Genomic DNA, 27,489 nt, shown 5'->3' on the forward strand with positions numbered 1-27,489 from the left:
TGCCATCTGGGGCCGAGCCCAGCTGGGGTTGGGGACCGTGGGTCTGCGGTGGCCTCGTCTGTCCTGCAGTGTGATTTTTCTCCAGCAGCACCATGATCTGGCTGTGAGTGCAGGGAGGGTGGATAGTTGGACTAATCTGGGATTTTGAGTTTTAGAGAAGATGAAGCAGAAAGATGATGGGGTGTTTGAGAGTCAGTTGATCTACTCCACCAGGGAACTAGGCTTTGTAGGGAAATAACCAAAACCAGGAGGTAGCTGATGGATCCAGGAAAAAAGGGAAGGATCGAGGAGCTGGGGATCCCAGTGGAGTAGAAAAGCTGGTGTAGTTGAGTAACAGAGTGACAAAGACCAAAGGATGGAATGTTGTGATCATAAAATGGGAATATTAGAATTGAAGATGTTAGCAGTGAAGGGGCTTGGGTGCTGACCAGGTCTGAGGTGTAGCCATGGGAGTGAGTTGCTGGGGTGAAGGGGAGGATTTTGGAGTTGAGGACATCAAGGTAGTATAAAATTACGGCACTGGATGCATCATCCTGAAGAACAATGCCACAGTGATGGCAAGACTTAGAATGAAGAGGGTGACTGATATTAAAATCCTTCGACTGTGAAAGAATGATCTAGAAGCTGATAGTGATGAAAAGGGCTGAGCAGTGGAAGATCAGTGGTGCTTCAAGAGAGATTGTTGCCAGAATGTGGAAGACTGACAGTGTCCACGTGGCATTAGGAGCTAGGAGAACATCCATGTGTCCTCCCTGCTCTGTGGTGTGTTGGACATTCAGGAATGAACAGGACTCTGAGATGATGATGATGTCAGAATTTACTTGCAGTTGAAGGGTTCCAGAAAGCATTATAAAAGAAGTAGGGAGTCAGGGCAGTAAAAAAAAATGATAGGCCAGGAATGAAATGAAAAATCTTACTTTTCCCTCAAAAAACACAAAAAACCCCACACTGCTGTGAGACAGGTAAGACTATGATCTTGAGCCCCATTTTAGAGATAAGAAAAAGAGCCAAAGAATTGAAAGGCCATGCCCTCGAGTTAGTAGCAGATCCAAGATTCACACCTGGGCCTCTGGGCGTGAGGACACCCCAGGGGTAACCCTGGAGAGATATAGCTCCCACCAAAGGTAGCTCCCCTTGCAGATTGGGCAGAAAGGAGGAGAGGGAGCGAGTTAGGCCAGCTTCTCTGTCTGCCTAGGCAACCCGAACATCCCGCAAGGCCATCGCTTTTGGCAAGCGCTCACACTCCATGAAGCGGAACCCCAATGCCCCTGTCACCAAGGCGGGCTGGCTCTTCAAACAGGTGAGGCCTCCTCTGCCATTCTGCCCACCATAACCACTGCTTTCTCCTTATAGCACTGTAATTCCTCTGTATTTACATGAGCCCGTGTGTATTTTGGTACGTCCTTCCATGCCCTTTTTTGGTATATCTCTGTGAATGAATCTCCTGATTTTATAAAGGCTCAGAGAAGGTGAGTATCTTCCCAAAATCACACAGAAAAATTAGTGTCAAATGTGGGAACCCAGCCAGATCTCTTGATGGGTAGATGCAATGACTTTGAAATATGCTGGGTCACCAACCCAATGGGAGCAACTCACTGGCTCATTCTCAGCAGGTCCCTCTTGCTACGGGAGGGGTGGGTTCTAGGGGTCCACCAGTTCTCCCCAGATTGACCTTGCCACTATCCCTGCCTGTCTTCTGCTTACATTCTGGCTCTTCTTTTTTCCCTTTTATCTTCCTGGGGGAGGCACTGAGACACAAGAATGACAGAACAGGAAGGTCACAGGCAATAATCTAATGTCAGTTCTCTGCATCTGAGGTCTCAAGGGGGTTGCTGCCACTTGTTAGGAGGTCCTTATAATTAGTGCAGCACCTTTCCACTGCATCCACCCCTGCTTCCCACCGCCCAGCTCACAGCCCCTCCTGTCTTTCTCTCCGTGTGCCCTGCAGGCCAGCTCTGGGGTCAAGCAGTGGAACAAGCGCTGGTTCGTCCTGGTGGATCGCTGCCTCTTCTACTATAAAGGTGAGCTCGTTCCTGGGCCCACACTCTTTCTTGTTCTGCCAGATCACTGGGCATTGCTTTGGATGGACATTGTGGGGGTGCAGATTTTCCCACTGTGGTCTCCAGCACCAGTGGGCATGACAGTGAGATAAAGACAAAGCTCATGTCCTCACATACTCACACACTCAGTCACTCACACACACTCAGTTACACGCTTAGTCACTCACACAGTCTCTCATTCACACAGACACACACACGCTCACTATCTCACTTCACATTCTACTGTATCACTGAGGGCCTGCCAGGTTTCAGGCAGAGTTCTGGGCCCTGGTTCATGATACCCTGGGAGAAGGAGACAGTCAATGACAGATGCCAAAGTCCTGGGGGAGGAGGGAGAAAAAGGAAGAGGGAGAAGAAGGGACCCAGTCACTCCCAGCAGGTCACCTACCGACTGGAGCTTGTGTGTTCGTCTTCTGGCTGCACACCGGTGTGTACGGTCCCATCCGTGCTGCAGCAGTTTTGTCAGTTGTGTGCACTGCTGTGTCTGCAGCCCCTAAAGCGGTGCATGGCACACAGTAGGTGCTCTGTCAACGAAGAAGAACACACATCCCCAGCTTCTACCCTCTCTGCCCATTCCACACTCCCTCCCTACTCACTCAAACAAAACAAAGGAGGGCAAAGATCTGATAACTTTGGTACAGCAGCCTCTAGGAAGTTATTTTTAAAGTACAGTCATCCCTAGGGGCTGGCCCCGTGGCTTAGCGGTTAAGTGTGCGCTCTGCTACCGGTGGCCTGGGTTCGGATCCCGGGCGCACACCGATGCACCGCTTCTCCGGCCATGCTGAGGCCGCGTCCCACATATAGCAACTAGAAGGATGTGCAACTATGACATACAACTATCTGCTGGGGCTTTGGGGAAAAAAAGGAGGAGGATTGGCAATAGATGTTTGCTCAGAGCCGGTCTTCCTCAGCAAAAAGAGGAGGATTGGCATGGATGTTAGCTCAGGGCTGATCTTCCTCGAAATGAAAAAAAAAGGAAAATACAGTCATCCCTCGGTATCCGGGGGTTTGGTTCCAGGATTCCCACACATACCAACATCCGCAATGCTCAATCCCTTATATAAAATGGCGTAGTGTTTGCATATAACCTACGCACGTCCTCCTGTGTACTTTCAATCCTCTCTAGATTACTTATACTACCTAATTCAATGTAAATGCTAAGTGAATAGTTGTTATACTGTATTGTTTAGGGAATAATGACAAGAAAAAACAGTCTGTACATGTTCAGTACAGACGCAACCATGTCGGCCTTTTGATCGGCTCTTGGTTGAATCCGCGGATGCAGAGCCCTCGGATACGGAGGGCCAACTGTATATACAGCGACATTGTGTCAAGGAGGGCACAAAGGGAACTAGTGAGGACTGATGACAGTGATGGTCCTGTCACACTGATGCAGTGCAAGGAAATAGGCATGGGTGCTAAGAAGAGAGAGGGTAAAATGATTTTAGCAGGAGAGGCTGTTTCCTTTTCCTCCATGCCCTGGGAATGGCAGACTCCTGATTTCTCTGGGCCTCTTGGGAGCAATTCAGTGAATCATTAACTTTGGCAAACAAAGGTTGTACCCAGTGACCCTCCAGAACGCTGCTGTCCTTGTGCCCTGAGTGGCTGCCACCTGAACCCAGAGGAGAGAAATCAGGAAGGGGCTGCAGTTGCAGGGGCCAGTCACAGAGGAGACCCAAAGATTGGGGAAGAAGAGTCTGCCTAGGCTGGGCCCTGGGATACAGGGCTGCACTGGGCCAGAGTGTGAGAAACGGGAGGAAAGCCAGGATCTCTGCAGAGGAGAGACTTGGGGACTGGTGTGAGGGTAGAACCTGAAAAAGCTGTAAAATCAAGGGGCACTGTGATGGGGCTCACTATCCACCAAGAGATGGTCTCAGAAGACCCTCTAAACACTGGCTTGGCCTTTACCAGGCAGGGGCCCATCTCCTCCAGGGGATGACAGCCTCTGCTTTTCTGAAGAAGCCCTGGGTCCCAGCCCCAGGTCCCTCCTGCTCCTTCAACTTAGCCATATCTCTGGGCACCATGCTGAAGTCTGCACAGGAGCTGGACCTTGGGCCAAGTATCTTCTGCAGGTGATGAGGAGGAGGAGAAGGGGAGCCAGTCGAGTTTGTAACCCCTAAGGGATTTCTCCTGAACTCCAACTGAGGGTTTTACACAGTCCCCAGCCCAGGGAATAAAGAGCTATCCCTGGGAAGTAAGGAGGGTCTTGCCGTAGCCTCATAGTGGCCTCCACCTGTCCCACAGAGCACCCCTGCCCTTTCCGGCCTCTTGCTGACAGCTGGGGACTTGACTCGTTAATCCATCAGGCTCTTTTGGAGATGCAGGATGAATTATAACAGCCTGATTGTTAGCCTGATCCAGGGAGCAGAGGGCCAGCAGGCCGTGCAGGGGCATGTCTTCCTGTGTAGACACGGACCGTGAAGGGGAGGGTCTACATCAGGTGAGGACAAAGCCAGCTGCCGGGTGCCTGGGAGAACCTTAGAAACGGTTACCTGGAGGAGCCATCCACTCTGCCACGCCCTGTCCATTATTACTCCATTCCATGTGTCCCTGCTGGACTTGTCTTGCTTGGAGAGGCTCTGTAGATAGGAGAGCAGTTGCAAGTGCAAGCTTCTTGGGTTCAGACTACGAATGTGTGTGTTTGCTGTGTACTGAATGTAGGCTCCCTGAGGTGGGGCTGCTGCTCCCTCATTCACCTCTGTAGACCCAGTGTCTAGAACAGGGTCGGCAGGGCCGCCACGTTCGCCAGCGCCCCACACCAGAGGACCGTGCCTCTCGGCATCATGCAGAGCACACCTGTGTGGTTGTGTGCGGTGGCCCTGAGTGCCTGACAAACAGTAGATGAGCAACAAATATTTGTCATAATAGGGCTGACACCCTCCCCTCCCCTCCCCCTGCACATGCACACACGTGCACACACATCTCACCTGTGCCTCTGTTTTCCTGGCAGATGAGAAGGAGGAGAGCATCCTGGGCAGCATACCCCTCCTGAGCTTTCGAGTGGCTGCCGTGCAGCCATCAGACAACATCAGCCGAAAACACACCTTTAAGGTCAGTTGGCCTTCCTGTTCCAGGTGGGAGGGGGCGGCGGCCTGCTCTTCTGGAGCAGACGGGAGTGGAGAAGGATCCAGGGCCACTGCCCTGAGGAACCCCAAGTGTGATGCTGGAAGGAGCAGGCTGTTGTAAGGCTAAGGTGAGGCTATGCCGGGACCCCCTCCTCTTTTCTCGGGCATCGGGTGGGTCATTCTCTCCAGGCTGGGCCAGCAGAGATGTGCTTTAGTGGTAAATTCTGGGGGAGAAATACCTATGTCCTGAGCCAGTGGACCCTCTGCCTGGCACCTGGCGCTTGGGAAATCCCTCGCAACAGAGGCAGAGCTGCGGGCTGGTGGGGTTCTGAGATCCCTTCTGGAAAGGCTTCCTCCCCACCTTGGGCCTGGGAAACTGGACCCCCAGTTTGAAATTGAAGCTTACTCAAATTTCAATCTCTAGAGAAAATTAGGAGTTGAGTTTCACGACAATCAAGAGAGGCAAACCTCACATAGACGCCAGTTTGAAAGAACAAGTTGCGAGAAGATGGGCCTTACCTGCCTGCTGGGCTCCGTGTCCTCGGAGCCCCTGGGGGATTCACCCATCAGACGTGCCTGCAGCTGGCTCATCCTAGGCCAGGGTTTTTCCACATTTAAAAATTCATGACCCATTAAAAATGATAAAAATCTCATACCCTTTTTATACTTTATGATGCAAAGACCATAGGTTCCCTTCTATTTTCCAAATATAAAATTATGATATCGACCATGCATCTTCTTAGAACAAAGCCCCGTCTCCCCCAGTTGAGAATTGCCGTCCAAGACCCTGAAAACCTAAGGCTATGGTGTTAAACAGTAGGACCTGCAGGTCCCACCAGGCCAGGGTCCGAGCTCACAGGGCCTCAGAGACTCTGCCCCTTGGTGTCCTTCAACCTCTGGTCACCGGGCCACAGAAAAGAGGTGGGCAGTATACACAGGTGCTGCTCCGGGTAACAAGGAGGGACTTCTGTGGCACATAATTAGTTTCTAGCCTCCAAGGGACCTGTCTGAGAGAGATGTGAATGAACGATAATAAAACTCTGGCTCCAGGGAGCCGGGTTCTAGCTGGGGAAATAGGAACAGGCTGTTTAACCAACAGCAAACAGTCCTGCTGTACACAATGCACACGTCCACTCACACAGTTCAACAGCCTGGCTCACCCTCTCCTTCAGACCTGTGCAGAGACACATGCACACTCCGGTTCGGAGCTGTGCTGCCATCAGGCGACAGATCACCTTCCCGAGGGACTGACACCCACCCGCTGTAAGCCCCAGCTCTCCTTTTGTGCCCTGAAGCGCACTCCTCCTTCCCCTCCACCGGGGAGCACACTGGCTCTTGAAAACCCAACTATGAGGGCTGTGCTCAGAGGCCCGCCAAGGTTACCACTGTGGCCATTCAGTGGCCCTTCCCCGGGGAAGGGAGGAAGGCTGAGACAGATGGGAGGCTTGTCCCGCGATGGCCACCAGGCCAAATGCTTGGATGGCTAATAATGAGCAGGTGCTGTCCCTGCCCAGCCTCCTGCTGAAGCCTTAACCTCTTCCTAACCCGCCCCCTGGGGCTCCTCCCTCAGTTCTCTGGCCCCCTTTCATGTGCCAGCTGATGATTCCTCTGCTCGCCCTCAAGCGCCCTGTCTTCCCAGGCCCTCTGCCTTCCCTGTCACAGGCAGTTGTGCCTGTGCCTTTGCTCTCTCCCGTGTCCCATGAGCTCCTCAAGTGCAGAGAGCATGGCTTTGCTTTCCTTGTGACTGGTGCCTACAGAGGAGCTCTGCACACATAGGATGCTCATAGGTGCTTAGCAAATTCATTCATTTGCTGCCCGTGCCCACCTGCCCCCGGACACTCCCATGAGTCCTGCCTGTGCCTCCCTCCTCTACGCTAACCTTGTGTTCTCCACCCGAGGGCTTGCCTGGGCCCCTGGTCTCCATGGCACTGTGCAGTTGCCTTCTTACAGCGTCACTGGCTTTTCGTCAGCACCTCCATGCCTCAGTCCACATGCTGGGCCCCTGCTGGAGTGGGGACTGGCAGGATCCAGAGGAAGGAGGCCCATGGCCGCCCCTAGAGAAGTAGGACGCATGCTCACTGGGTAATGGCTCCTGTCAGAGAGAAGTCACGTGCTGGGGAGAGGTGCTGCGGTGGGGTGAAGGTCTCCTGGGAAAGCACTTGGAGGCTGTGGATTTGACGCTGCTTAGGAGAGCCCTGGGGTGTGGTCAGAGGGGCCCTGTCTTCTGTCCTTCCAACCCCCAGAGACCCAGGTTTTAGCACCTAGGGGTCAGAGGCCAAGGTGAGGTTCTTAATCACTTGTGGATGTCTCATGTTGAGTGGGATAAACAAGGCTGCCTGCTATTCTGGGAGATTGAAGATCTCACCTGGGGTGTATGCTGAGGTCCCAGAACGAGTCTACTCTGGAGCATCTTTTCCTTGTGGCTTAAGAACTTTGAGTTTCCCCCATTAAACAGACGTGTCAATGAAGGAGAGAGGAAAATCACAAGCTGTTTGCAGTTGCAGAACTGGTCAGAACAGAGCTGGAAGTAGCACTGGGAGGCCCTGACTTCTCTCCACCACCAGCCCAAAATCAGTTGGTGCAAGCTCTTTGCTCCCCATCTTATGGGCTGAACTGGGCATTGCTGGGTGCTGTCGTCCTATTGGTGACACCGAGGGGGACAGTCTCAATAGCTCCCCACTTCTGCTCCTCAACATTCCTGCCATGTCGTCTTCTATCTCTCCCTCTGGTGTTTGGTTGACCTGTTCTCTGCTTCTCCTCCTTCTGACCGTGTGAGGACCCCTCCTCTGGACAGGAGCTCTCTTCTGGGTTCCCGCCTGCCGTGCCTGTTTGCGGCCGCCAACTAGGTAGTGTGCTCTGACTTTCTGCATGCCCCTTGCATGCCCACGGAGATAGAGGCCTGGCTGTCTCTGTGCATGGAAGAGACAGTGCCAGCTTCTTAGAAGCCAAGCTGGGGTCGAGATTGGCATGTGCCCGGGGGCCGGGGGGGCATCCCGCCCAGACATTGTGTAATTGCCCTTCAAATCAAAGATGGAATTTGATAGGAGAGCGGGTGTGGTAATTGTCCTCCCTGCTTATAATCACCTCCGATGGGTCAGGTAAGCTTCCTGGCTCTTGGGGTGCCTACTGGTGTCTGCAGAGCAAGCTGAGGCAGATACCTGGGTACTAGCTGGAGCACTTGAGAGCTGTGGCCCATCCTCTTCACCTTGTTCCTGAGCTCCATGTGGGGAGAAGAGCTGCAAGTCAAGGAACAGCCTGGCTGACCACTCGTTCTGTGGGTGTGGGTGTCTTCTCCCTGCAGGTGACTGTGTGCTGGGTGGACGAGGCCAGGGCCAGTTCCACGCAATGCCTCTCCCCACAGGCTGAGCACGCCGGCGTCCGCACCTACTTCTTCAGTGCCGAGAGCCCTGAGGAACAGGAAGCCTGGATTCAGGCCATGGGGGAGGCTGCCCGAGTACAGATCCCCCCAGCCCAGAAGTCGGTGCCCCAAGCCGTGCGTCACAAGTGAGTGCCTGGGTACTGGGCTTGGACTGGGAAGCACTAGAGAAAGAGGAGGTGCGAGGAAGTACCCAACCCTGTGCCGTCTGAACCTCTGAGAACATGAAGGGTGCCTGGCTGGTGATTTCCGAGCCTTTCTTCTCTCCTCCCCTGACCACCACCTCCTCTTCTCTCTGAGTTGGTAGAGGCCAAGAGAGAAGCCAGGTTCCATCGGGGCCTGGCCAGAAGCCCAAAACCAGGGTCATTGGCTTGTTTTTCTCAGCTGTGCATGTTAAGCACACAGCCTTTGGAGGAAGGTAGGCTCAGGTTCAAATCCCAACTTGGTCACTTGCCCACAATGTGACCTCAGTGTGAGTTGTTTAACCTCTCTGAACCCGAGTTTCCTCTCCTCAAAGACAGCAATTATACTGCTACCTCACAGGGTTGTGTGAGGACTGAGTAGTATATGTAGGATGCTGGGTGTGTGGTAACACTCAGTATGTGGCAGTCATCCAGTCTCAGCACCTGTCTCTACTTGAACTGGGTATTGAATCCAAGTTGGATGTTCACGGGGATCTAGAACATAGACTCCAAGTCTAGTCACGAGTCGTAGACATGTTTACAACAGTGTCCCGACAAGGATGCTTGAATATGTTGTATTTGGGAAGCTATCGGGAGAACACTGTCGCAAGATTCCAAATCTGCTTCAACCAAGAGGCATACTTCCCGAAGTTCAGGCCTTCATCTCATAAGTATTTACCGTATACATAAGCATGTCAGGCACTGTGCCAGGTGCTGGGGACACAGAGGAGGAAAGTCTGACAGGCTCCTGCTCAGGGAGCTTCTGTTCTAGCAGAAGTCAGTCCTGGAGAAGCTTGCTTTGGAGAAGGGAATGAGCATGTTTCTCTGCCTCTGAAGTCTGAGGCCACAGCCTCTGTTGTGTTTGGTCTCACGGCAGTCCTGTCCTGTGAGGGGTGGTATTGTCATACCCTCCTGCCGTTGAGGAGCCAAGACTCATGGAATTGAGTAACTTTCCATAGGAGAGAGGGTGACCTGTAGCTGGGGCATCAAAGACGGTTGCTATTAACTTGGGAGAGTACACACCCTGGACAGACTACAGAGGAGCCCAGGTCTGGTGAGATTATTCTTGGTCACAGCTTAAAGGCTGGGCTCAAGGCAGGTCCACAGAGGGGAGCGGAGAGTGACCCATGACGACCTGGAGGGCAGAGTGAGCACGTGGTGTGTAGGCAGGATTGGGTTATGTTTTATGATAATTGCTCAGGCTGGAAGATAAAACAGTGAGATTGAGGAAACGGAATTGTCATTTGTTGAGTCCTGTTTCCATCGCTACCTTCCTGCCCATCCTTCTCCACTCCATTCCTCCTTCCCAGTCTACCACCCCTGCCCAACTCCATGCTGGGCTGGAGTCACTTACAGCGTCTCCCTTGGCATCCTGCAGCCATGAGAAGCCAGACTCAGAGAACATCCCACCCAGCAAACACCACCACCAGCCACCCCCCAACAGCCTCCCCAAGCCTGAACCAGAGGCCAAGACTCGAGGGGAGGGTGATGGCCGAGGCTGCGAGAAGGCAGAGAGGAGGCCGGAGAGGCCCGATGTCAAGAGTGAGCCTTTGGTGAAAGCCAATGGCCTCCAGCCTGGACCAGAGCCAGCCTCAGAGCCGGGCAGCCCATATCCCGAGGGCTCAAGGGTCCCAGGGCGTGGGGAGCGGCCTGCCCAGCCCAATGGCTGGCAGTATAGCTCCCCAAGCCGGCCAGGGAGCACAGCTTTCCCGCCTCAGGACTCAGAGAGTGGGGGACATCGGCGGAGCTTCCCTCAACGCGCCAACCCCGACAAAATCGCCCAGCGCAAGAGCTCCATGAACCAGCTTCAGCAGTGGGTGAACCTGCGCCGAGGGGTGCCCCCACCTGAAGACCTTCGGAGGTGAGGCAGTGGGGGGCAGGGGTGGGGCCAGGATGGTATTCCGGCTAGGGGCTGGGGCTGGGGTAGTAACATTTGAGGCACCCCTGTTAGAAACCTTCCGGAAGCCAGGCTGAGTTGGGAAACCAAGAAAAGCCCAGCATTCCCAGCTTGCCCAAATCCTTTCCTGCCTCAGGGCTCCATCTGTAGAGTTTGACCCCTGTTCCTGATTCTTGCTCTCTCTGTCGCCCTCCTTCAGAGGAAGGGACGGAACACCCAGCGCCTCTCCAAAGGGACGCTGAGAAATGGGCTGGTGGTCATAGGGAGGGGCCTTAGTGTTGTTCCAGTCAGACCTCCCCAAGCTTCGGACCCTCTTACAACATCCTCTGTTCCAGTGTTTCTACCAACACAAGACTCACTAACCACCAAGCCAACACACTCTGTTTTTGAGTGGCTCTAATTGTTTGAAAGGCATTATTTTATACAGTTTTAAAAAAAGGAAAGAAACAAAATGTTGCTGCTCACTGATCCGAGTTCTGCCCTCTAGACCAATTGACTCCTTTACCTAGTGACTGGCTTTCAATATTTGAAGACATTGGGCCTGATAGCGTTCATCAGTGGGGCAAGTGGGGCTGCGGCTCCTTCCCAGGCCTGGGCAGCTCCCAGGATGCAGGTAACAGCCTCAGGAGGGCTGTTTGAGGCTGGTCTGATGCCTGGGGCACCTGCCTGAGCCTCATTCAGGAGGAGTCTCAGGAACCTACTGCCTCCGTCCTTGACAAGATCCTAAGATCACGGAAGCCGCCCTTTGTCCCTCCTCCAGGTGCCTGGTACACTCGACTCTTTCTGCTGTTCTTCTCTCTGGAGAGGACCTGATAAATTGGTTCATGCTGAGATAGAGTTGGCTAATAGGCTTAAAGTTCTTCCCCAGGGGTATTTCATTTTAAAAAGACAAAGATGGAAGCTCTGAATGATGGAATTTCTGGCCGGCCTTGGAGCTGGTTGAGGGAGGGAGCTTTGAGGACAGGTCTTTCCCTGCACCTCTGGAAACATGCCTCAGCACCTGGGCAGTGGCCAATCTGTGTGCTCCCAAGGCCAGCCTGGGCACCTTCACTTAGTCAAACCCACTCTAGGCTGGAGGATGTGGAGGTGGGGCTGGGGCACCAGCCGTGTGGGGACGCGCCCATTTTGTCTGGCTTCCTTACAGCATCCTCTCTCTCTCAGTCCCTCTAGGTTCTACCCCATGACCCGCAGGGTCCCCGAGTATTACGGCCCCTATTCCTCCCAGTACTCTGACGATTACCAGTACTACCCACCAGGGGTGCGGCCGGACAGCATCTGCTCAATGCCGGCCTACGGTCGAATCAGCCCTCCCTGGGCCCTGGAGGACAAGCGCCAGGCCTTCCGCAACGGAGGCGGCCCCACCTTCCAGCTGCACGAGTGGAAGGAGCCTGCTGGCTATGGGCGGCAGGAGGGCACCATCTGGATCCCCAGCCCCTCCCGGCAGCCCGCCTATTATGACGAGCTGGATGCCGCCTCCGGCTCCCTGCGCCACCTGTCCTTGCAGCCCCGTTCGCACTCCGTGCCCCGCTCGCCCAGCCAGGGCTCCTACAGCCGCGCCCGCATTTACTCCCCAGTCCGCTCACCCAGTGCCCGTTTTGAGCGGCTGCCACCTCGCAGTGAGGACATCTATGCTGACCCCACTGCCTATGTGATGAGGCGATCCATCAGCTCCCCCAAGGTGAGCCACTAGCCTGCCCCTCCTTCCTCACCCCCTGAGGTCTCCCAGAAGCCTGAGATACCTGCTGAGAAGAGGTGGAGGTGTGGGGCATCTGGGACACAAGGTCACTGCGCTGTGTGTGGGCAGGACCAGCGATGCTGCCTGGGGAGCCAGTGGCCCTGTGATCCGTCCACAGGAGAGCTGCCTTGAGGGGTTTGCTTTGCCCACTGAGTGGGAACATGGCTCTCTGCGCCCGTCCCCAGGTTGTGCCAGGAACCCTAGTTCTATATAAGAGGGCAGACAAGGTTCTGTCTTTTCAAGTCTTGAGGACCTGGACAGATCGTTGCAAGGATATTGCAGGGGACAAATGCTGTTCATTTTAGTTTGGAATCTGGTCTGGGACAGGATACAAACATCCCTAACCTTGAACTTCAGTTGGTGGGGAAGTCTGTGTCCCATTTGGACCCCCTCACCTCTCCAATCCCCTTTCTCTTCCAGTATGATTACCTGGGAGACAGGCGGCCAGTCCCTGCAGGACTGTTCCCCTACAACTACCCGCCATCCCCTACGGTCCACGATAAGATGGTACGTCCTCTCTCCACTCCACTCCCCCACCTCTCCTCCCAGGGTGCGGGCAAACTAGGGCAGACCAGGGATGCTCTGTGCTCAATGCCTGGCCCATCTGGCTTTTAGCAGCCTCTGGATACCTCCTCCCTCCTGACTAGGCCTCTAGCCCCAATACAGAATTTGGTGCCAGCTACCCCTGTTCCTCTCTGACACAGGGCAGAGGAGCAGGGACGAGATCTGGCAGCATGTAACTTCCCAGTCCTCTTGACCTCAGAACAACCCTCTCCAGCGTGCGGAGGGGCCTGGATGGGGCTTAGGTAGTGGGCTGGGAAGAAAAGTCAGGCTGAAGCTCCCACGACAGGCATGATCTTCTAGCCTCCCCCTGTCACCCCAGAGCATTTTGCTCCAAGTTTGTCCTTGCCTGATACGCTACTTTTGGAGAAAGAGACAAGTGGCGGGATTAAGAAAAGATTTTCCATGTTGTGTCTCTCCTTTTCTCTCCCCTTTCTACTTGTATCTCCTTCTGGAATTTGTTCTTCTGAGAATTTTCCCCTCAACCTGGAGAACTAGATGCAGATACTCCAGGGAGCAGGGGGTGGGGGTAGGGGGTGGGGACACTATTGGAACCAACAGACGGAATCCTTGTCCCCCAGGCCTGTTGCTGACCCCTCTGCCTCCATAGCCCTAAGAGGCCAGGGTGGGCAGGGCTTGACAGGCCGGGGAGGAGGGGAAGGGGGAGGGCCGGGGGTAGGGGAACTGCTGCTCCTCCTTCCCCGTCTCTCATTCTGCTCTGCCAGTGTCCAAACTCTGTAGCCTCGGCACACAGCAAATACACCCATCCAGAAACAATGGGTGTTTCCAGAAAACTAAGAAAGAGCTGCTAGGAAGTGCTGACTAGATTGCTGCTGTGGGTGCTTCCCTCTCCCGGGGGAGGGCCAGGCAGACCTAGGAGCCTCAGCTGGGGCCCAGTGCTTGCCTCCTCTCGCTGGGCTGGGCGTGTCCAGTGGGCGACCTCCCTCACCCCTCCCTCCCCAGAACTCCTCCAGGGCAGAGAGAGGCCTCTCTTGGTCCTGCCCAGCTAACTCTTAACTGCTTTGCTTCCTTTTTATTGTTTTCTTTTGTCCTGTTCCTGTTTGTTTGTGTTGCCGTTGGGCCTCGGGCTCCGGGTAGGATGAACTTTTAGACCTTCAGTTGCAAAGAAACCTAGAGTATTTGGATCAGCAGGTAGGCAGAGCTGGTGCCCCTTGCCATCCCCTCCCTCCCTGCGCCTCCCACTCCTCCCACCTCCTCATCTTCATCCATTTGACAACCTTTGTTGCCACAACCAGGACACAACAAAGGGGCTTATATTTTGCTTTGCGCCTTCACACCCCTTCTCTTCAAAGCCCTTTAGGGCAGCTGGGGATTTCCTAGGGAAAGCAGAATAATAAATGACCACATGAATAATTAATGCATCTCCTGTTTGTTCAGCAGATGGAACTGCCCCAGGCCGGCACAAGCGGGAATTTGCATTTTTGCTGGAGAGAGTAGCATAGACTGTAGGAGGAGCTCTGTGCTTGGCCTAAAATGCTAGGGACTCAGTTCAGCCTGCATCTGGGAAATTATCCAGTTGTATTCCACAGGTCATTGGTAAACTTCGTAATTTGTAAACTGAGGACTACAGACCTGCCCTAGGATGATTTAAAAAGTTATATTAATTCAGTATATTTGTTACTTCCTCCACAACTTTCTTTTGCATACTTTCTTTTGCTCGTGTTTTCCTGAGAATGCGGTATAGTAAACAGAAGCAGTGGTATCAACCTGGTTTTACAGATGAGCATCCTGAAGGGGCAGTGAGTGTTCCTATGAGATGGAAGCGACTGGCTGCCTGGGCTCCTGGCTCCTGGTTCTGACTGTTGGCTGCCTTGCCTTTTGAGGTCGCTGGGTTTAGACAGGCGGGGGGGTCAATATGCTGTGCATTGATATGAGCACAGACTCTTGTGTTCAGATCTGTGCTACATGTCATAGGGGACTGGGCATACACCACATTGTCTTGTGAAGGCAGCTGGGGGGGTGGAAATAATGATGGCAATAATAATAATAATAATAATAATAATAATAATAATGGTGGCAGATACCATAACCGGGTGCTTCCTCTGTGCCCCCTACTATTTTAAGCACCTTACAGATCCTAACTCGTTTAATCTTTATAACAACACTGCAAGGTGGGTACTGTTATTATCCCCATTTTATAGCTGATGAAATGAAAACCCAGAGAAGTTAAATGATGTGCCAAGTACACACAGCCAGTAAACGGCAGAGCTTGGAATGTGACTCCGAGCTTTTGACCCCGTTTACAGCTGAGGAAACATCTAATATGTGAAGAAGCTGGGGTCAAACCTCATCGGGATGATTTTATGCTCTTAAAGTTGCAGAAAGAACGGAAAACCTGAAATCAGAGGCTATACCTGTGACTGGTGGTGGTTGTAGTCATAATCCGTGTGCCATGTCACCTGTCATCTCACAGGGCCTCGGTATCTCAGTGAGATCGTCCTCATAGAAGACCCTGGGCACTGGGAAGCACTGATAGCTGTATTTTTATCAGCAGGGACAGTTGCCGGCCTTCAAGGACATTGTATTTTCATTCCAGAAGCAGCGCGTCGTGTCCACGCCATGAGCATTCTGGTCCATGTGGGGACGAGTCCTGGGATGTCACGCAGACCAGGGCTGGGAAGCAGGGTCTGCAGCACTGGGAGTAGTGAGGGGCCGGGCTCGGTTCCCTCCGGCCCACTGGGCAGGGCGTCCTCCCTGTGGCCCTTCCACAGTGCCAAGCATTCCTTCCTGGGGGCTTCTGGCTTCACAGAGGGGCTAAGCCTTTAGGCTGGGGGCTTCAGAAGTAACCTTTCAGCGGACATCCTCCTAGATGAAGGGTAATATTCTGTTTTTTTTTTTTTTTTGTGAGGAAGATCAGCCCTGAGCTAACATCCATGCCAATCCTCCTCTTTTTGCTGAGGAAGACTGGCCCTGAGCTAACATCTATTGCCAATTCTCCTCCATTTTTTTTTTTTTTTTCCTTTTTATCCCCAAAGCCCCAGTAGATTGTTGTATGTCACAGTTGCACATCCTTCTAGTTGCTGTATGTGGGACGCGGCCTCAGCATGGCCGGACAAGCGGTGCGTATCTGAACCCGGGCCGGCATCCAAACCCGGGCCGCTGCTAGCGGAGCACGCACACTTAACCGCTAAGCCACGGGGCCGGCCCCCAGGGATAATATTCTTAAAAGGCACTTTTGTATGATGAGTAGAGTTCAGAACACAGTCAGACCTTGTACTCTAGTTCCAGCTCTGCCATTTACAAGGATTTTTTTTTTAACCTTGGAAACATCACTCAGCCTCTCTGGGTCTTTGTTTTCTCAATCATAAAATGGACATTGTAGCACCTGCCCTTTCTGCCTCACAGAGTTACTGGGCGAAGCAGCGAGAGTGTATGCGAGAGCACTTTGGCAGGCATGGTGAGGGGTGGTGACTGCTGCTACACTTATTTTATTATTCTTCTAAAACTCAATTAAAAATGTTAATTGAGGACCACTTACTATGTATAAGGCACTGGGCTAAGTGCTTTCTCACCAAATTCCTCTAACAGTTTGTAGAGACAGAAGGTGGCAAATGGGAATCCTCCTAGAGGCAAGGCCTACTTGGGCTCAAAGATCCCCAAAGCCACAGCACTGGTGGGAGCAGGCGAGGGCGAGAACATTCCTGCTTCCTTCCTTATTGCATTAGACCCACGGGTTGCGGAAGGAATAAGATCAGTGGGTGTCCAGGAAGAGCCTGGGCCTCCCTGACCCTCTCAAAGCCTGATGTGTGGTAGATCAGCCTTGTCCTCCATGTGCACACACCCCGTACACACACACCGCACACAGGACACAGGCATGACATACAGGCAGCAGACATAAACATACACACCCTGTATATGATCACACACACACCACACATGCACACCCCGTACACAGTCAACGCAGTGTCATCCACACACGCAAGCTCCGGGAAGACAGGGATCAACTTGAGTTCAGATCCTTACAGAAACTGGGGTTGATGTCCTGTTGACTTTTAACTGCTTTACAAAGACTCAACCTCATATTACAGCTGCTCTTTTGAAAGCCTTTTAAATGACACTTTATGCCATAGAAAAAATTTCCAACCGGGCTAAAGAGAAAAATCAGATCCTAGGAAAGCCTTTTAAAATGCTGTAGACCCTTGCGAATGGGGGTGGCCGGGTGCCCCTCACCCCGTCCACAGCACACGGAGCAGGGCAGCGTTATGTGGCCGCCTAAATGGGGCAAGAGGAAAATATATGTGGGTCCCACAGAGATCGGGAAGACAAGGGCAAAAACATGGGGCCCTGAACTGTGACCCCAGAAGATCTGCCCTAAGGTGGCTCTGTCCCTTCCCTCACTCACTTCCTCTCCCCAAAACCATTTTCCCGCACAGCTTCCTTCTGTCTTCTGCCTCCTTTTCCTGTGGATCAATTGAGTTAAAGGGACATAGCCAAGGACACTCCCTAATATGTTCACTTTTTGATGCTGTCACACTGGAACCAGTGGGGGAAATGATGGCATTTCTGGTTGATTTGGTTGGCTTGTCCTCCCTCCCTCCCTCTCTCCGTCTCCTTCTCTCCTTCTCTTACCCTTCCTTCTCTCTTTCTCTCTCTCTTTTTCATTTGGCAAATAGTCTTTCCCCTTCCACGTTCCTAATGGTTCTTGAAACATAAGATAACATGTTGGGGAGCAGTGTTGCATTATCTGGTGTCCCTTTAACATGACTCACTTGTTTGGCCTCCTTATTTGCTCCCTAGTGTCATCCAAGATCAGCATGGATGCTACCAGCCCAGCTCTGGAAACCATGTTTAGCAATCTTTTCTACTCTAGAGCCAGGGGTAGGCGGGGGTTGGGAGAGAGACCCCTACTTTTGAAGCCCATCCAAAGAGCAGGTCTCAGTTTTTTCCAGTTGTTTCATTTAGTTCAAATTTTGGGAGATCGGCCTTTCCAACTGCCTGTGTGTTCTTTGACCAGAGCAGTATGAAAAATGAGAGCTGGGGCAAGGAGATGACCACCTTGGCCAAAGTGGATGAGGCCACAACACTCAGGGACCTTGGGAGTGTCGTTGGTCAGTGGCCTCTTCAGAGCTGCAGTCAGGGCACAGCAAGTCTCAGCTCCCTTCTGTGGCCTCTCCTCAAGGGCAGCTTCAGCGCTGGCCCTGAGGTGGACTTCACAAGGGGTGAGCGATGTAAGGCCAAACAGTGGGTGCTGGAGGCCCCAAGAGGAGCTGCCCTTTCCTGTTCCTGGAAGACAAGCACAGGCTGGTATGGGGGAGATACCTCCATGGGGGTCTGAGTTTGAACTGTCCATTCCTTCCTCTGCTGCAGATGAGTGAGAGCGAGACTCTCATCAGTATGGTGAACCGCATGGTGGAAAACTCTTCCCCCAGGGCCCAACTCTTCATGCAAGTAAGACCTCTGCCTGGCAGCACAGTCTCTGTCAACACCATTTCAGCTGCTTGTGCATGGTCGAGTCAACCCATCTGGGATGGGGCTTCCTCGGCCCAACCCGCTCATCTGCCAGGCTTCATCTCCCAGGCTCAGCCTGGGCTTCCTCCTTTAATTCCACCGTGTCTCCTCCATTCTTCACGTTCTTGGGTGAACCCAAGGCCCATTTCCCAAACCATCAAAATAGCCAGCACCAACATTTCATGCCATGCCAGGGATCATACATCTGCTTTTTAATGTCCAGGACTTCTATTTCATATCTGGTATCTTCTTAACGGGCATCATGGGGTTAAGGTCCTGAGACGTGTGATATGGAACCATCCAATGCCAAGGGTGTGTAGAATGTGCTGTGGTTACCGGATGCATCACCAAGGGTAGGCAGCATTTGTTGGACCTGAGACTCTTCTGGGTTAGGCACAAGCACTGTGACTGGTGTTCAGTCTATTGGGGCAATAGTTCTCAGATGTTTCCAATGCTCATTCCATTCTCGATGCCATATCCTCAAAAACAGCCAACGGTTAACTGTTGTCCTCATGGTTGTTACCAGTAAGCCATCCAGGAGCTACACACCCCTGGAGTCCCTCTTGGCAGTAGATCCTAGAGCGTGGGGGAGAGGAGAACCAGAGCAGGCACAGAGCAGCCTCTCTGTCTCCAGAATCAGCCTGGGACAATTGGGACAGAACCTAGACCAGAGAGAATTAGCTCAGCTCAGATCCCTAGAATGGAAGCTACCAGAGGTGATGATCTGCGGGTCTCTGGCAAGAATGGAGCAAGAGTTGTCAGCTTTCCCGCCCATGGGCCCTGTCTGTCCCCTGCTGCAGTAACCGGCCTCATGTTCCTGCAGGTCCCTCCGTACCCAGAAGTGTTCCGGGACAGCCTCCACACCTACAAGTTAAACGAGCAAGACACAGATGTAAGAGCAGCTCTCCTGCTCCCTCTGTCCGCTCCAGCCCCTCCCGCTGTCATCCTCAGCCTAGAGCTCCTCCTCAGGGGCTGTTCCTCCATCCATTTCTCTCCTTCTGGTGGCTCTTCATACATTTAATTCATGTCCTCTCTCACCACAAAGACAACATTCTGCCTGTCCCTCCTCATCCCCCTCTTTCTTGTTCTTAGCACTTACCCCACCTCCATGCTGGCTGTGTATGTTTCTCCACTGAGCTCTAGGCCCTCTTGTCTGCAGCAGTGGGATCTGCTTATTACAGGAACACAGACTTTGTTAGGAGGTAAATCAGTCTACTTTGTGCCCAGCATGGCCAGAGTCCTTAGGTGGCTGGAAAGGTTACGGCCCCGCCCCGCCCTCTGGATGGTAGGAGAGCTGGGTAGCGGCAGGTGGCAACATATGATTCATACACTGCACGGGACCCATGATAGGTTCTACAGGAATGCGGGGCTATGAGACCATGTGGGCTGCTGGGTCAGGGGCAAAACAGGTAGCGTGTGAGCTGGGCCTTGAAGTAAAAGGCCCGGAGGACAAGATTTGGCTCAGTAGAAAAGAGCCAAGGGGGTATTTGAGGGATGGTGTGAATAAGGTGTGGATGCAGGAAAGTGCAGGTATTTCCACAAGAGAAGTTTGGCCTAAACTGCCTCCTCCCCATCACCTCCGGCCTGGCCTGGCTAGCGGATCTGCCCAGCAGGCGTGGGAGAGGTTCCATCCAGGAAAGGACCAGATCTTGGAGGGACCCCAGCATCAGCCATCCTGAGACCCTGGAAGGAGGAGGGGAGAACAGGGCCCTGTGGGACCGGGGAACTAGTTTACAATGTTTGCTGGTTCTTCTAAGACTTGTTCAGACACTCCGCCTACCTCACTAATCCATACTGTCCCGGGAGGCGGGGGCACATGGTCTCCTCAACTCCTTGTGAGTTAGAGCCCCAGGAGGATGGGAGCACAGGAGCCTTCTTCCTTGTCAACCTGACTCACTTCCTCAGAGAATAAACACATCTCCCTTCCCAGTGGGTCCCTGGGGAGTCTCCCAAGGTGAAGACCATCTTCGTGTTCCCAGGAGCCTCCAAGGTGAAGGCGAAGGCCCAGGGTTCCTCAGCAGGGGAAAGGAGGTGGTATCCAGAGGCCAGGCCCTGCCAATCCAGTTCCCGGGTCCCCATCAAACCGTGTCCTTCATCTCCTTCTCTCTCCTTCCCTTCCCCCAACTCCCTTGGGACCCCAGAAGCTGCTGGGCAAATTGTGTGAGCAGAACAAGGTGGTGAGGGAGCAGGACCGGCTGGTGCAGCAACTCCGAGCCGAGAAGGTGAGAGCCCAGGGTGGTCCTGAGTGGGGGCACTTGGGCAGCTGGCTGGGGGAAGGGGTGAGTCGCTATCTCCATCCTAACTAAGCTGACAGAGCCTAGTCCTTCCTTAAACTTCTGTCCTGCCTTTGACGGGAACTGCTGAGGCTCTCTTGGGGACCTCAGGCAGTGTGAGGACGACCTCCACTAAGTTGCCTGGTTGAACCTCTAGGGCTCAGGCTTCTGCTGCTCAAAGTCCCAGAGAGGAGATATCAGGGCTGCTCATAGCCATTCCTCCCTTTCTTCAGGAGAGCCTGGAAAGTGCCTTGATGGGGACCCACCAGGAACTGGAGATGTTTGGAAGCCAGCCTGCCTACCCAGAGAAGCTGCTACACAAGAAGGAATCGCTGCAGAACCAGCTCATCAACATCCGGGTGGAGCTGTCTCAGGCAACCACGGTAACCCGGAGAGCAGGGTCTGTGCCCAACCTCCCCCCCGCCCAACTGTCAGCACCGGGATAGGAGAGCCTCCCGGCTGGTGCTCCCCGATCCAGGTTCTCCTCTGAGCGTAAGAGCAGGGTGCTCTTGTCCGGGAGGGGCATACACAAAGACCCTAACGCTGCCTTGCAAATACACAGCAAATGTGCCAGCCCACTCATTCCATTGAGTCTGCAAGGAAGGTGGCTTATTTCCCACTAACTGTCCCTGCACTGGGATTCGCTCAGGACATCCTGGAGTTGAAGGCCATTTCTTCCCTCGGCTGCTCTGACACCACTGCTGCCCACCTCTGTCCTCTGCCCTGGAGAACCAGGACACCAGTAGAAACACTGCTGCCCTGGTCATTTCCCGGTGAGCAGGGGGCAGACCCACCAAGCCAGATGGCCTGGGCAATAGCTCTAGGGGCAGCAGCAAGAGCCAGGGAAAGGTGGCCCAGGAAGGAGGAAGGTCTCCCGCTCCAGAGAGCAGACACCTTCCCCTCACCTCTTTCCTTTTGCCCTTCACTTTGTATCGCGCAGTCTGGGGAGAAGAGGAGGGTGTGGGGTGATGGTACTCGCTTTGGCCTGGGCACATGTCTGGAGAGGATTCTGTTTCCCCTTATTTTGGTTTGCAGCAGGATGGGCTGGTGCACCTCTTGCTGGGCCAGTGTTTGGCTGTCATTAGAATGTCTCAGCCCTGTGCCCTCCTCCCCTGACCGCAGACCTCAGGTTCTCTGGCCCCAGGCCCTGAGGCAGGACCAGGAGGAATGCTGTCTCAGTAAACCTCCCCCTTGCAGGCCCTGACGAACAGCACCGTCGAGTACGAGAGCCTCGAGTCGGAGGTCTCTGCCCTGCACGACGACCTCTGGGAGCAGCTCAGTCTGGATGCCCAGGTGAAGAGAGCCCGGGCAGGCGGGTCACTGTGTGCTTTGGGCTTCCCTTGTCCTTTTGGCCAAAAGAGACCAGAGTGGCTTCCTTTCTTTAGAGATCTCAGAGACTGGAGGGAGGACTTGGTCCTGAGACAAAGGCCAGGTTCAGGGCCGCTTGAAACATGCTCTAAGTTTTAGGATGAAGATAGCGTGGGTTCTTCTTTATTCCATCAAATTGTGCGGAAGGAGGAAAACTGAAGCATGGGAGCCTTAGGTTAGACGTAAGGTGTTTTATGACTGAAAAGTTTTAACAGACTTATAGACATAAGTATAATATAAATATAAATTTCTCTCACGGCGTCAGAGGGTCGACGGCAGCGCCCGGCCCCTCGGGAATGTTAAGATAAGAGAGAGGCTCTCCTTTGTGGGGGGTTAGAGCACTCTGCCTAGAGGTGGGGTAGCATCGTGCTCAAGAGTACCAGCCTTTGCGACAAACAGACCCAGACTTAGATGGTGGGCACACTCCTTACACGTCTCTTAAGATGGTCTTGGGCGTGAGTCCCTTCATCAGTGAAGTCAGGACAACTGTTCCCCTGGCCCCTAGAGCTGCTGTGCAGCCCCTGTGAGCTGGTGTGTGCACAGCACACAGCCAGCCCTGCTCTGGGGGCGCTAGACAATTGGTAGTTACCACTTTTCGGAGTGTGAACTCTAACCGAATATAATTCATGAGGATTTAGGCACGTTGGGTGTGGGTGTTAAGAAAGGGTTGTTTGGGTGTAAAGAAAAACAGTACCCTGGAAGTTGTCGCCCATGGGAAACAAGCTACAGAAAGTATCCGCCCGAGGGGCACACGGTCCCAGACCTCCTGACCTCCCGGGGGCCTGAGCGGGTCCTCATTCCCCTGGTTCCGAGGCCGCGTGTTCACCTAGGGGGCTCTCTACTGTGGTGACGGGGCCCCTCCTCTGGTAGTTGCGGAACTCTGTTTCATAGAAGCTAAAGAGGCAGAGGCCGCCCGTGAGAAAGATGAATGTGCTGGAGGGATGTGTGTGTGTGCACACATGCGCACACACACAGAAGGCTCCTGCCTGCTGCTCGTCCAAAGGGCTGTGGGGAGAGGGCTGGGACCCTCTCGGCAGCCGCTTCCTTTGACCTGCTCTGGGACTGTTTCAGAATGAGGTGCTCAACCGGCAAATCCAGAAGGAGATCTGGAGGATCCAAGATGTGCTGGAGGGGCTGAGGAAGAATAACCCATCCCGGGGCACAGACACAGCCAAGCACAGAGGTGAGTGCCTCATCCACCAGCCTCCAGGGCTTCTGGCCTCACCAGAAACGCTGTCCCACACCTGCCAACTCACAGCTCTCCAGGCCCTCACACTGTGCTCAGAGCCAGTCAGGGCCTTCTCAGGACTCCAGAATCTTCCCCTTCCTCTGAGATACTAGGTGGGCCTCCTTTATCCCTCCCTCTCCCCCCTAGAATAGACCATACATACTACTCAGAGACACTGTTGGCCATGACACTCTAGATTCCTTCCCAGAAAAGGTCAAAGAGCACGTGGGCCTCCCCAGCCCCTAACCCCATGGGCCCATGGGTGATCTGAGACCACAACCTTAGTGTCTTCCTCAAGCCCCGGGACCTCGGGCTGGCTTTCCTTGACACCTCGGAGGCAACAGTGTTATTTCCGTCCGTCATCTTCCCCTGCCCAGCATGCCTCTCAACAGCCGGCCTGTGACCCAGCCCTGTAATAAGTCCCTTCAGCAGGCCCTGGTGGCCCTGAGATAATGAATCCTCCCTCCCACATCCCTGGTCCTCCCTGGCCTCCTCTACCTATGGATCGCGTCCACACCCCAGGCTCACTCTACCCCTCCCTCATCTCTCTCCCCTTCTGTTTCCCACAAGGAGGCCTCGGCCCCTCTGCCACCTGCAGCTCCAACAGCCCTGCCAGCCCCCTCAGCTCCGCCAGCCTCACCAGCCCCCTGAGCCCCTTCTCACTGGTGTCTGGCTCTCAGGGGTCTCCCACCAAGCCTGCGTCCAATGAGGTAAGTGGAGAAAATGGAGCAGCAGGTATGTGGGGGAGGGAGGAGCAGGTCCTCATTTGCCTGAAACTACACAACTTCTGAGCCCGTCTCTTCCCCAGAGGCCTCAGTCCTAGTGCTCGGGCTCTGTCTGAGGTGTCATTCTCACAGCTGGCTTGGTGACCTTCCTCCAGATTTCTCCTTCACCTGTTTTTGTCTCTGTCTGTCATCTTAGCTCCCTTTAGAGAAGTCTCTTCCTGAGCACCAGGATGGTTAGCAAAGATACAAAACCCTTAATAGGAATTTAAATCCAGGATTGTTCCGGGGGTGAGAGGGTTGAGGGCCGGTGTGGGGAGCTGTTTCCTCGTCAGTCAATCAGCAGGTGTTTACTGAAGCTCTGCTGTGGGCAGGGGTGCTGTGAGGCCCTCTCAGAAAGAGCCACATGCACGCCCAAGGCCCTCCGCTCAGGGATCCCAGCGTCCAGTGGGGACAAGACCAACTCGTAGTGAATGACCTGCCTCTGGAACGTGGCCATGTGTGTCTCTGTATTGAGCCACATGGTCCAGACCGTAGTGCTCTGAGGTTGCAAAGACAAGGTGGGACTTAAACTGGGCCATTAGGCTTTGGGATAGATAGGGGAACGGGGAAGGCCTTACAGGCAGGAGAGATGGCGGGAGCAGAGGGCCGGGTGGGAACGCACCGTGGGATGTGAGCAGTGTGGAGAGAGCCCCGGGGAGGGGTGCACAGGCAGGGCTCAGTCCAGGAGGGCCTTGCAGGCCAGGCAGAGAGTTCGCTCCGGAGCTGGAGCTCCATCCAGGCCACGGGTGGGAGTTTGGTGGTCCAGCCACCCCAGGGCTCCAGTGATGTTGTCGTCTGCCTCCTGCTAACTATCTTTTCTCCTGCTCTCACAGCGGCCGCTCTTGTTCCTCTAACGCTCTGGCTTCTCTCTGCCTTAGGAAGCTGGCCCCCCACGGCCTCCCCTCCCCAAAGCCTACGTCCCCCTGGAGTCTCCTCCCACCGTGCCTCCACTCCCTAGTGAGAGCCGCTTCTGGCCCTACCCCAACTCCCCTTCCTGGCACCACAGTGGCGAGACAGCCAGGGGTCAGGTACCCAGCACCCTTGGGTCCTGGAGGGCAGGGGTGGAGGGAACGGGGCAAGGCCAGACCCTGAGTCATTTTCCCTGTCCCAATCTTAATTTTCCCACAGCTCAATTTCTACTGGGCCCTCTGCCCAGTGGGACTCCGGGATAAGGAAAGGGATGTGGAGATGCTCATACAGGCCCTCTTTCCTCTTTTTGCTTTCTTTGGATGATGGGAAAATGAGTTGCTGCCCTACCCCTGCCCAGGCTCCTGGGCGGCCCATGGCTGTGGGTAGTGGGTTATGCCCCACTCTTTACCAGCACCAGCAGACGATGGAAATCAAGTGACACCCCCACACACACTAGTACCATTCCAATCCCTGCTCTCGTCCACTGCAGACTCCAATCCCCCATGCTCTCTGTCTGTCTCTGCCTTGCCTGTGTCCTCTTTGGGTCTCAGCAGCCCCTGCAGGGTAAGGATACAGGCCCTTTTCTCCCCTGTTCTGGCTCCTTCTCTGACCTGGATCCCTAGCCAAGATCCAGGAGAGATGTGCAGTTAGGCTTGGAAGAGGTTGCGTGGTGAGTAGAAAGAGTCCTGTGTCTAAAATTGGGAAACCCATATTCTCATCTAGGCTCAGCTACCGGCATTTGCATAACCCTTGAGGGTCTGCCCAGAGGTGGGCAGAGCAGGGAACATTCCCTCTGTTTTACAGATGAAGAAAGGTGGTAGGACTCACCCATGCTCTCTGGTTGGACTAGCACTGGTTCTGACCTCTGGCCTAGTCTTTCTTCTGTATTCCCCTCACTGAGGCTTAGATTCTTCGACTACACAGTGGAGGGGGATGGTGATGTCTGAGATGATGTCTGAGGACCTTTCTGGTCTCATGATTCTGCAAGCTCACAAGTAAAAAGTGCCCTTTCACTTCCCCCAGAATCCTGGTTCCAAAGCTCACCTGGTTCTTTTGCTTAAGTCTTGGGTGGGATCCCAACAGAATCTTCAGAGATCCTTGGCCTTGAGCCCCTCCTCTCTGGCTCACAGCAAATCTGTGCTTCTTGGTGCTTGCCAAGACGACTGGTCTGGTTGAGGGGCCTGTCTGATTGGCCTCAACCGAGGGCCTTCTGGAGGCCCTGAGCCCTCACTCCCCAGGATGGCCCCGCCCTGGCTAGCCTTAAGGTGGCTTGGCTGGGAGGCCCCGATGCATCCCTGCCCACTTCCCAGCTGGGACATGTAAAGTTTCCCTGACCCGTGTTTTCAAGTGTTTGTGCTTCAACCATTGCAAAACAAAGAAACACCACTGGGGGCCAAATTTCCAGCAGTCACTCTAGCATCAATTGTCTTCTCATCCTTTCTCCCAGCCCAAGGCAAGCTATGAGCAAAGCAAGAAAGACCTCCACCAGACATCACCCCTGGACACCTCTAGAGACATCAGCCTTGTGCCCACCAGGCAAGAGGTGGAGGCAGAGAAGCAGGCAGCTCTCAACAAAGGTACTTCCTGTCCCATCCTCCCCTAGAAGTAAGGCTAAGGGTCAGAGTGGGGCCCACTCATGCCCAAAGAGAGTGCTCACCTACCCCCGTGGCGCAGGGCCGAACCTCTCTGAGGAGCTGTTCCACTTGTCTCTCCACCTCTTGCTCTCCATGAGGCCCACCGGCTGCCCTGTCTCCCTGCAGTTGGCATTGTGCCCCCGCGGACAAAGTCACCCACTGATGAGGAGGTGACCCCATCAAGGGTGGTGAGGAGGAGTGCCAATGGGCTCACCAATGGACTCTCCTCCCGAGTGAGTACACACCTGCAGGCTCGAGAGCTCATGTGGGCCCAGGGACCTTGTGTGTCCACCCATCTGTCACCACTGTTCAGGCAACCTGGGGCTGGAGGAGGAAGGCAGAACAAGCGAGAAAGGCACAGCCCCACTGGAGGAGGAGTCTATTTCGGGGAGATATGTCAAGGGGCAAGGAAGAGGTGCATGATAAAGATACAAGAAATTTAACAAAACTGTTATAATGTGCCAGCGATGAAATACAAATGCAGCAAAGTCAGTGGTCAGTATCAAATGTGCTGACCCAAGGCAGTGTGTTAGTTTCCTCAGGCTGCTAGGAAATTAACAATATACCACCAACTTGGTGGCTTAAAACAACAAAAGTTTATTCTCTCACAGTTGTGGAGGTCGGAAGTCTGAAATCAAGGTGTCACAGGGTTGCTTCCCTCTGGAGGCTCTGAGGGAGCGTCCATTCCGTGCCTCTCTCCTAGCTTATGGCCACAGCTAGCAATCCTTGGCATTCCTTGGCTTGTAGACACATGACTCCAATCTCTGCCTCCACCTTCATATCACCTTCTACTCTACATGTCTTCATTTTTTGTGTTTCTTATAAGGCCACCCTTTATTGGATTTAGGGCTCACCCTAATTCACAATGATCTCATCTGGAGATCCTTAACTTAATTACATCTGTAAAGACCCAATTTCCAAATAAGGTCACATTCACAAGTACTAGGGGTTAGGACTTGGATATAGCT

The 27,489-nt window shown here is 53.8% G+C and overlaps 1 protein-coding gene across 11 annotated transcripts in view; it reads left to right on the plus strand.

Annotated features, from left to right (window-relative positions):
* PLEKHA6 (pleckstrin homology domain containing A6) overlaps positions 1-27,489 on the plus strand; it is a 134,625-nt gene that overhangs the window by 99,594 nt on the left and 7,542 nt on the right. For 6 of the 11 annotated variants that reach the window (XR_009219885.1, XM_058540269.1, XM_058540270.1 and 3 more), the window contains 15 exons: positions 1,196-1,300; positions 1,949-2,021; positions 5,011-5,111; positions 8,427-8,629; positions 10,062-10,544; positions 11,742-12,258; positions 12,736-12,822; positions 19,169-19,237; positions 20,487-20,567; positions 20,852-21,001; positions 21,816-21,911; positions 23,058-23,169; positions 23,785-23,924; positions 26,335-26,464; positions 26,648-26,754. Coding sequence is in view for 10 of the 11 variants with exons in the window: in XM_058540269.1 (XP_058396252.1) it covers positions 1,196-1,300; positions 1,949-2,021; positions 5,011-5,111; positions 8,427-8,629; positions 10,062-10,544; positions 11,742-12,258; positions 12,736-12,822; positions 19,169-19,237; positions 20,487-20,567; positions 20,852-21,001; positions 21,816-21,911; positions 23,058-23,169; positions 23,785-23,924; positions 26,335-26,464; positions 26,648-26,754 (2,454 nt within the window). In the remaining variant the exon portion in view is untranslated. Of the gene's footprint in view, positions 1-1,195; positions 1,301-1,948; positions 2,022-5,010; positions 5,112-6,571; positions 7,972-8,426; positions 8,630-10,061; positions 10,545-11,741; positions 12,259-12,735; positions 12,823-19,168; positions 19,238-20,486; positions 20,568-20,851; positions 21,002-21,815; positions 21,912-23,057; positions 23,170-23,784; positions 23,925-26,334; positions 26,465-26,647; positions 26,755-27,489 lie in introns of those variants that run through there. The other 5 variants (XM_058540272.1, XM_058540273.1, XM_058540274.1 and 2 more) reach the window with 5 other exon arrangements.

Source organism: Diceros bicornis, chromosome 4 (genome assembly GCF_020826845.1).
Source record: "Diceros bicornis minor isolate mBicDic1 chromosome 4, mDicBic1.mat.cur, whole genome shotgun sequence".
In the NCBI taxonomy this organism is placed as follows: Eukaryota; Metazoa; Chordata; class Mammalia; order Perissodactyla; family Rhinocerotidae; genus Diceros; species Diceros bicornis.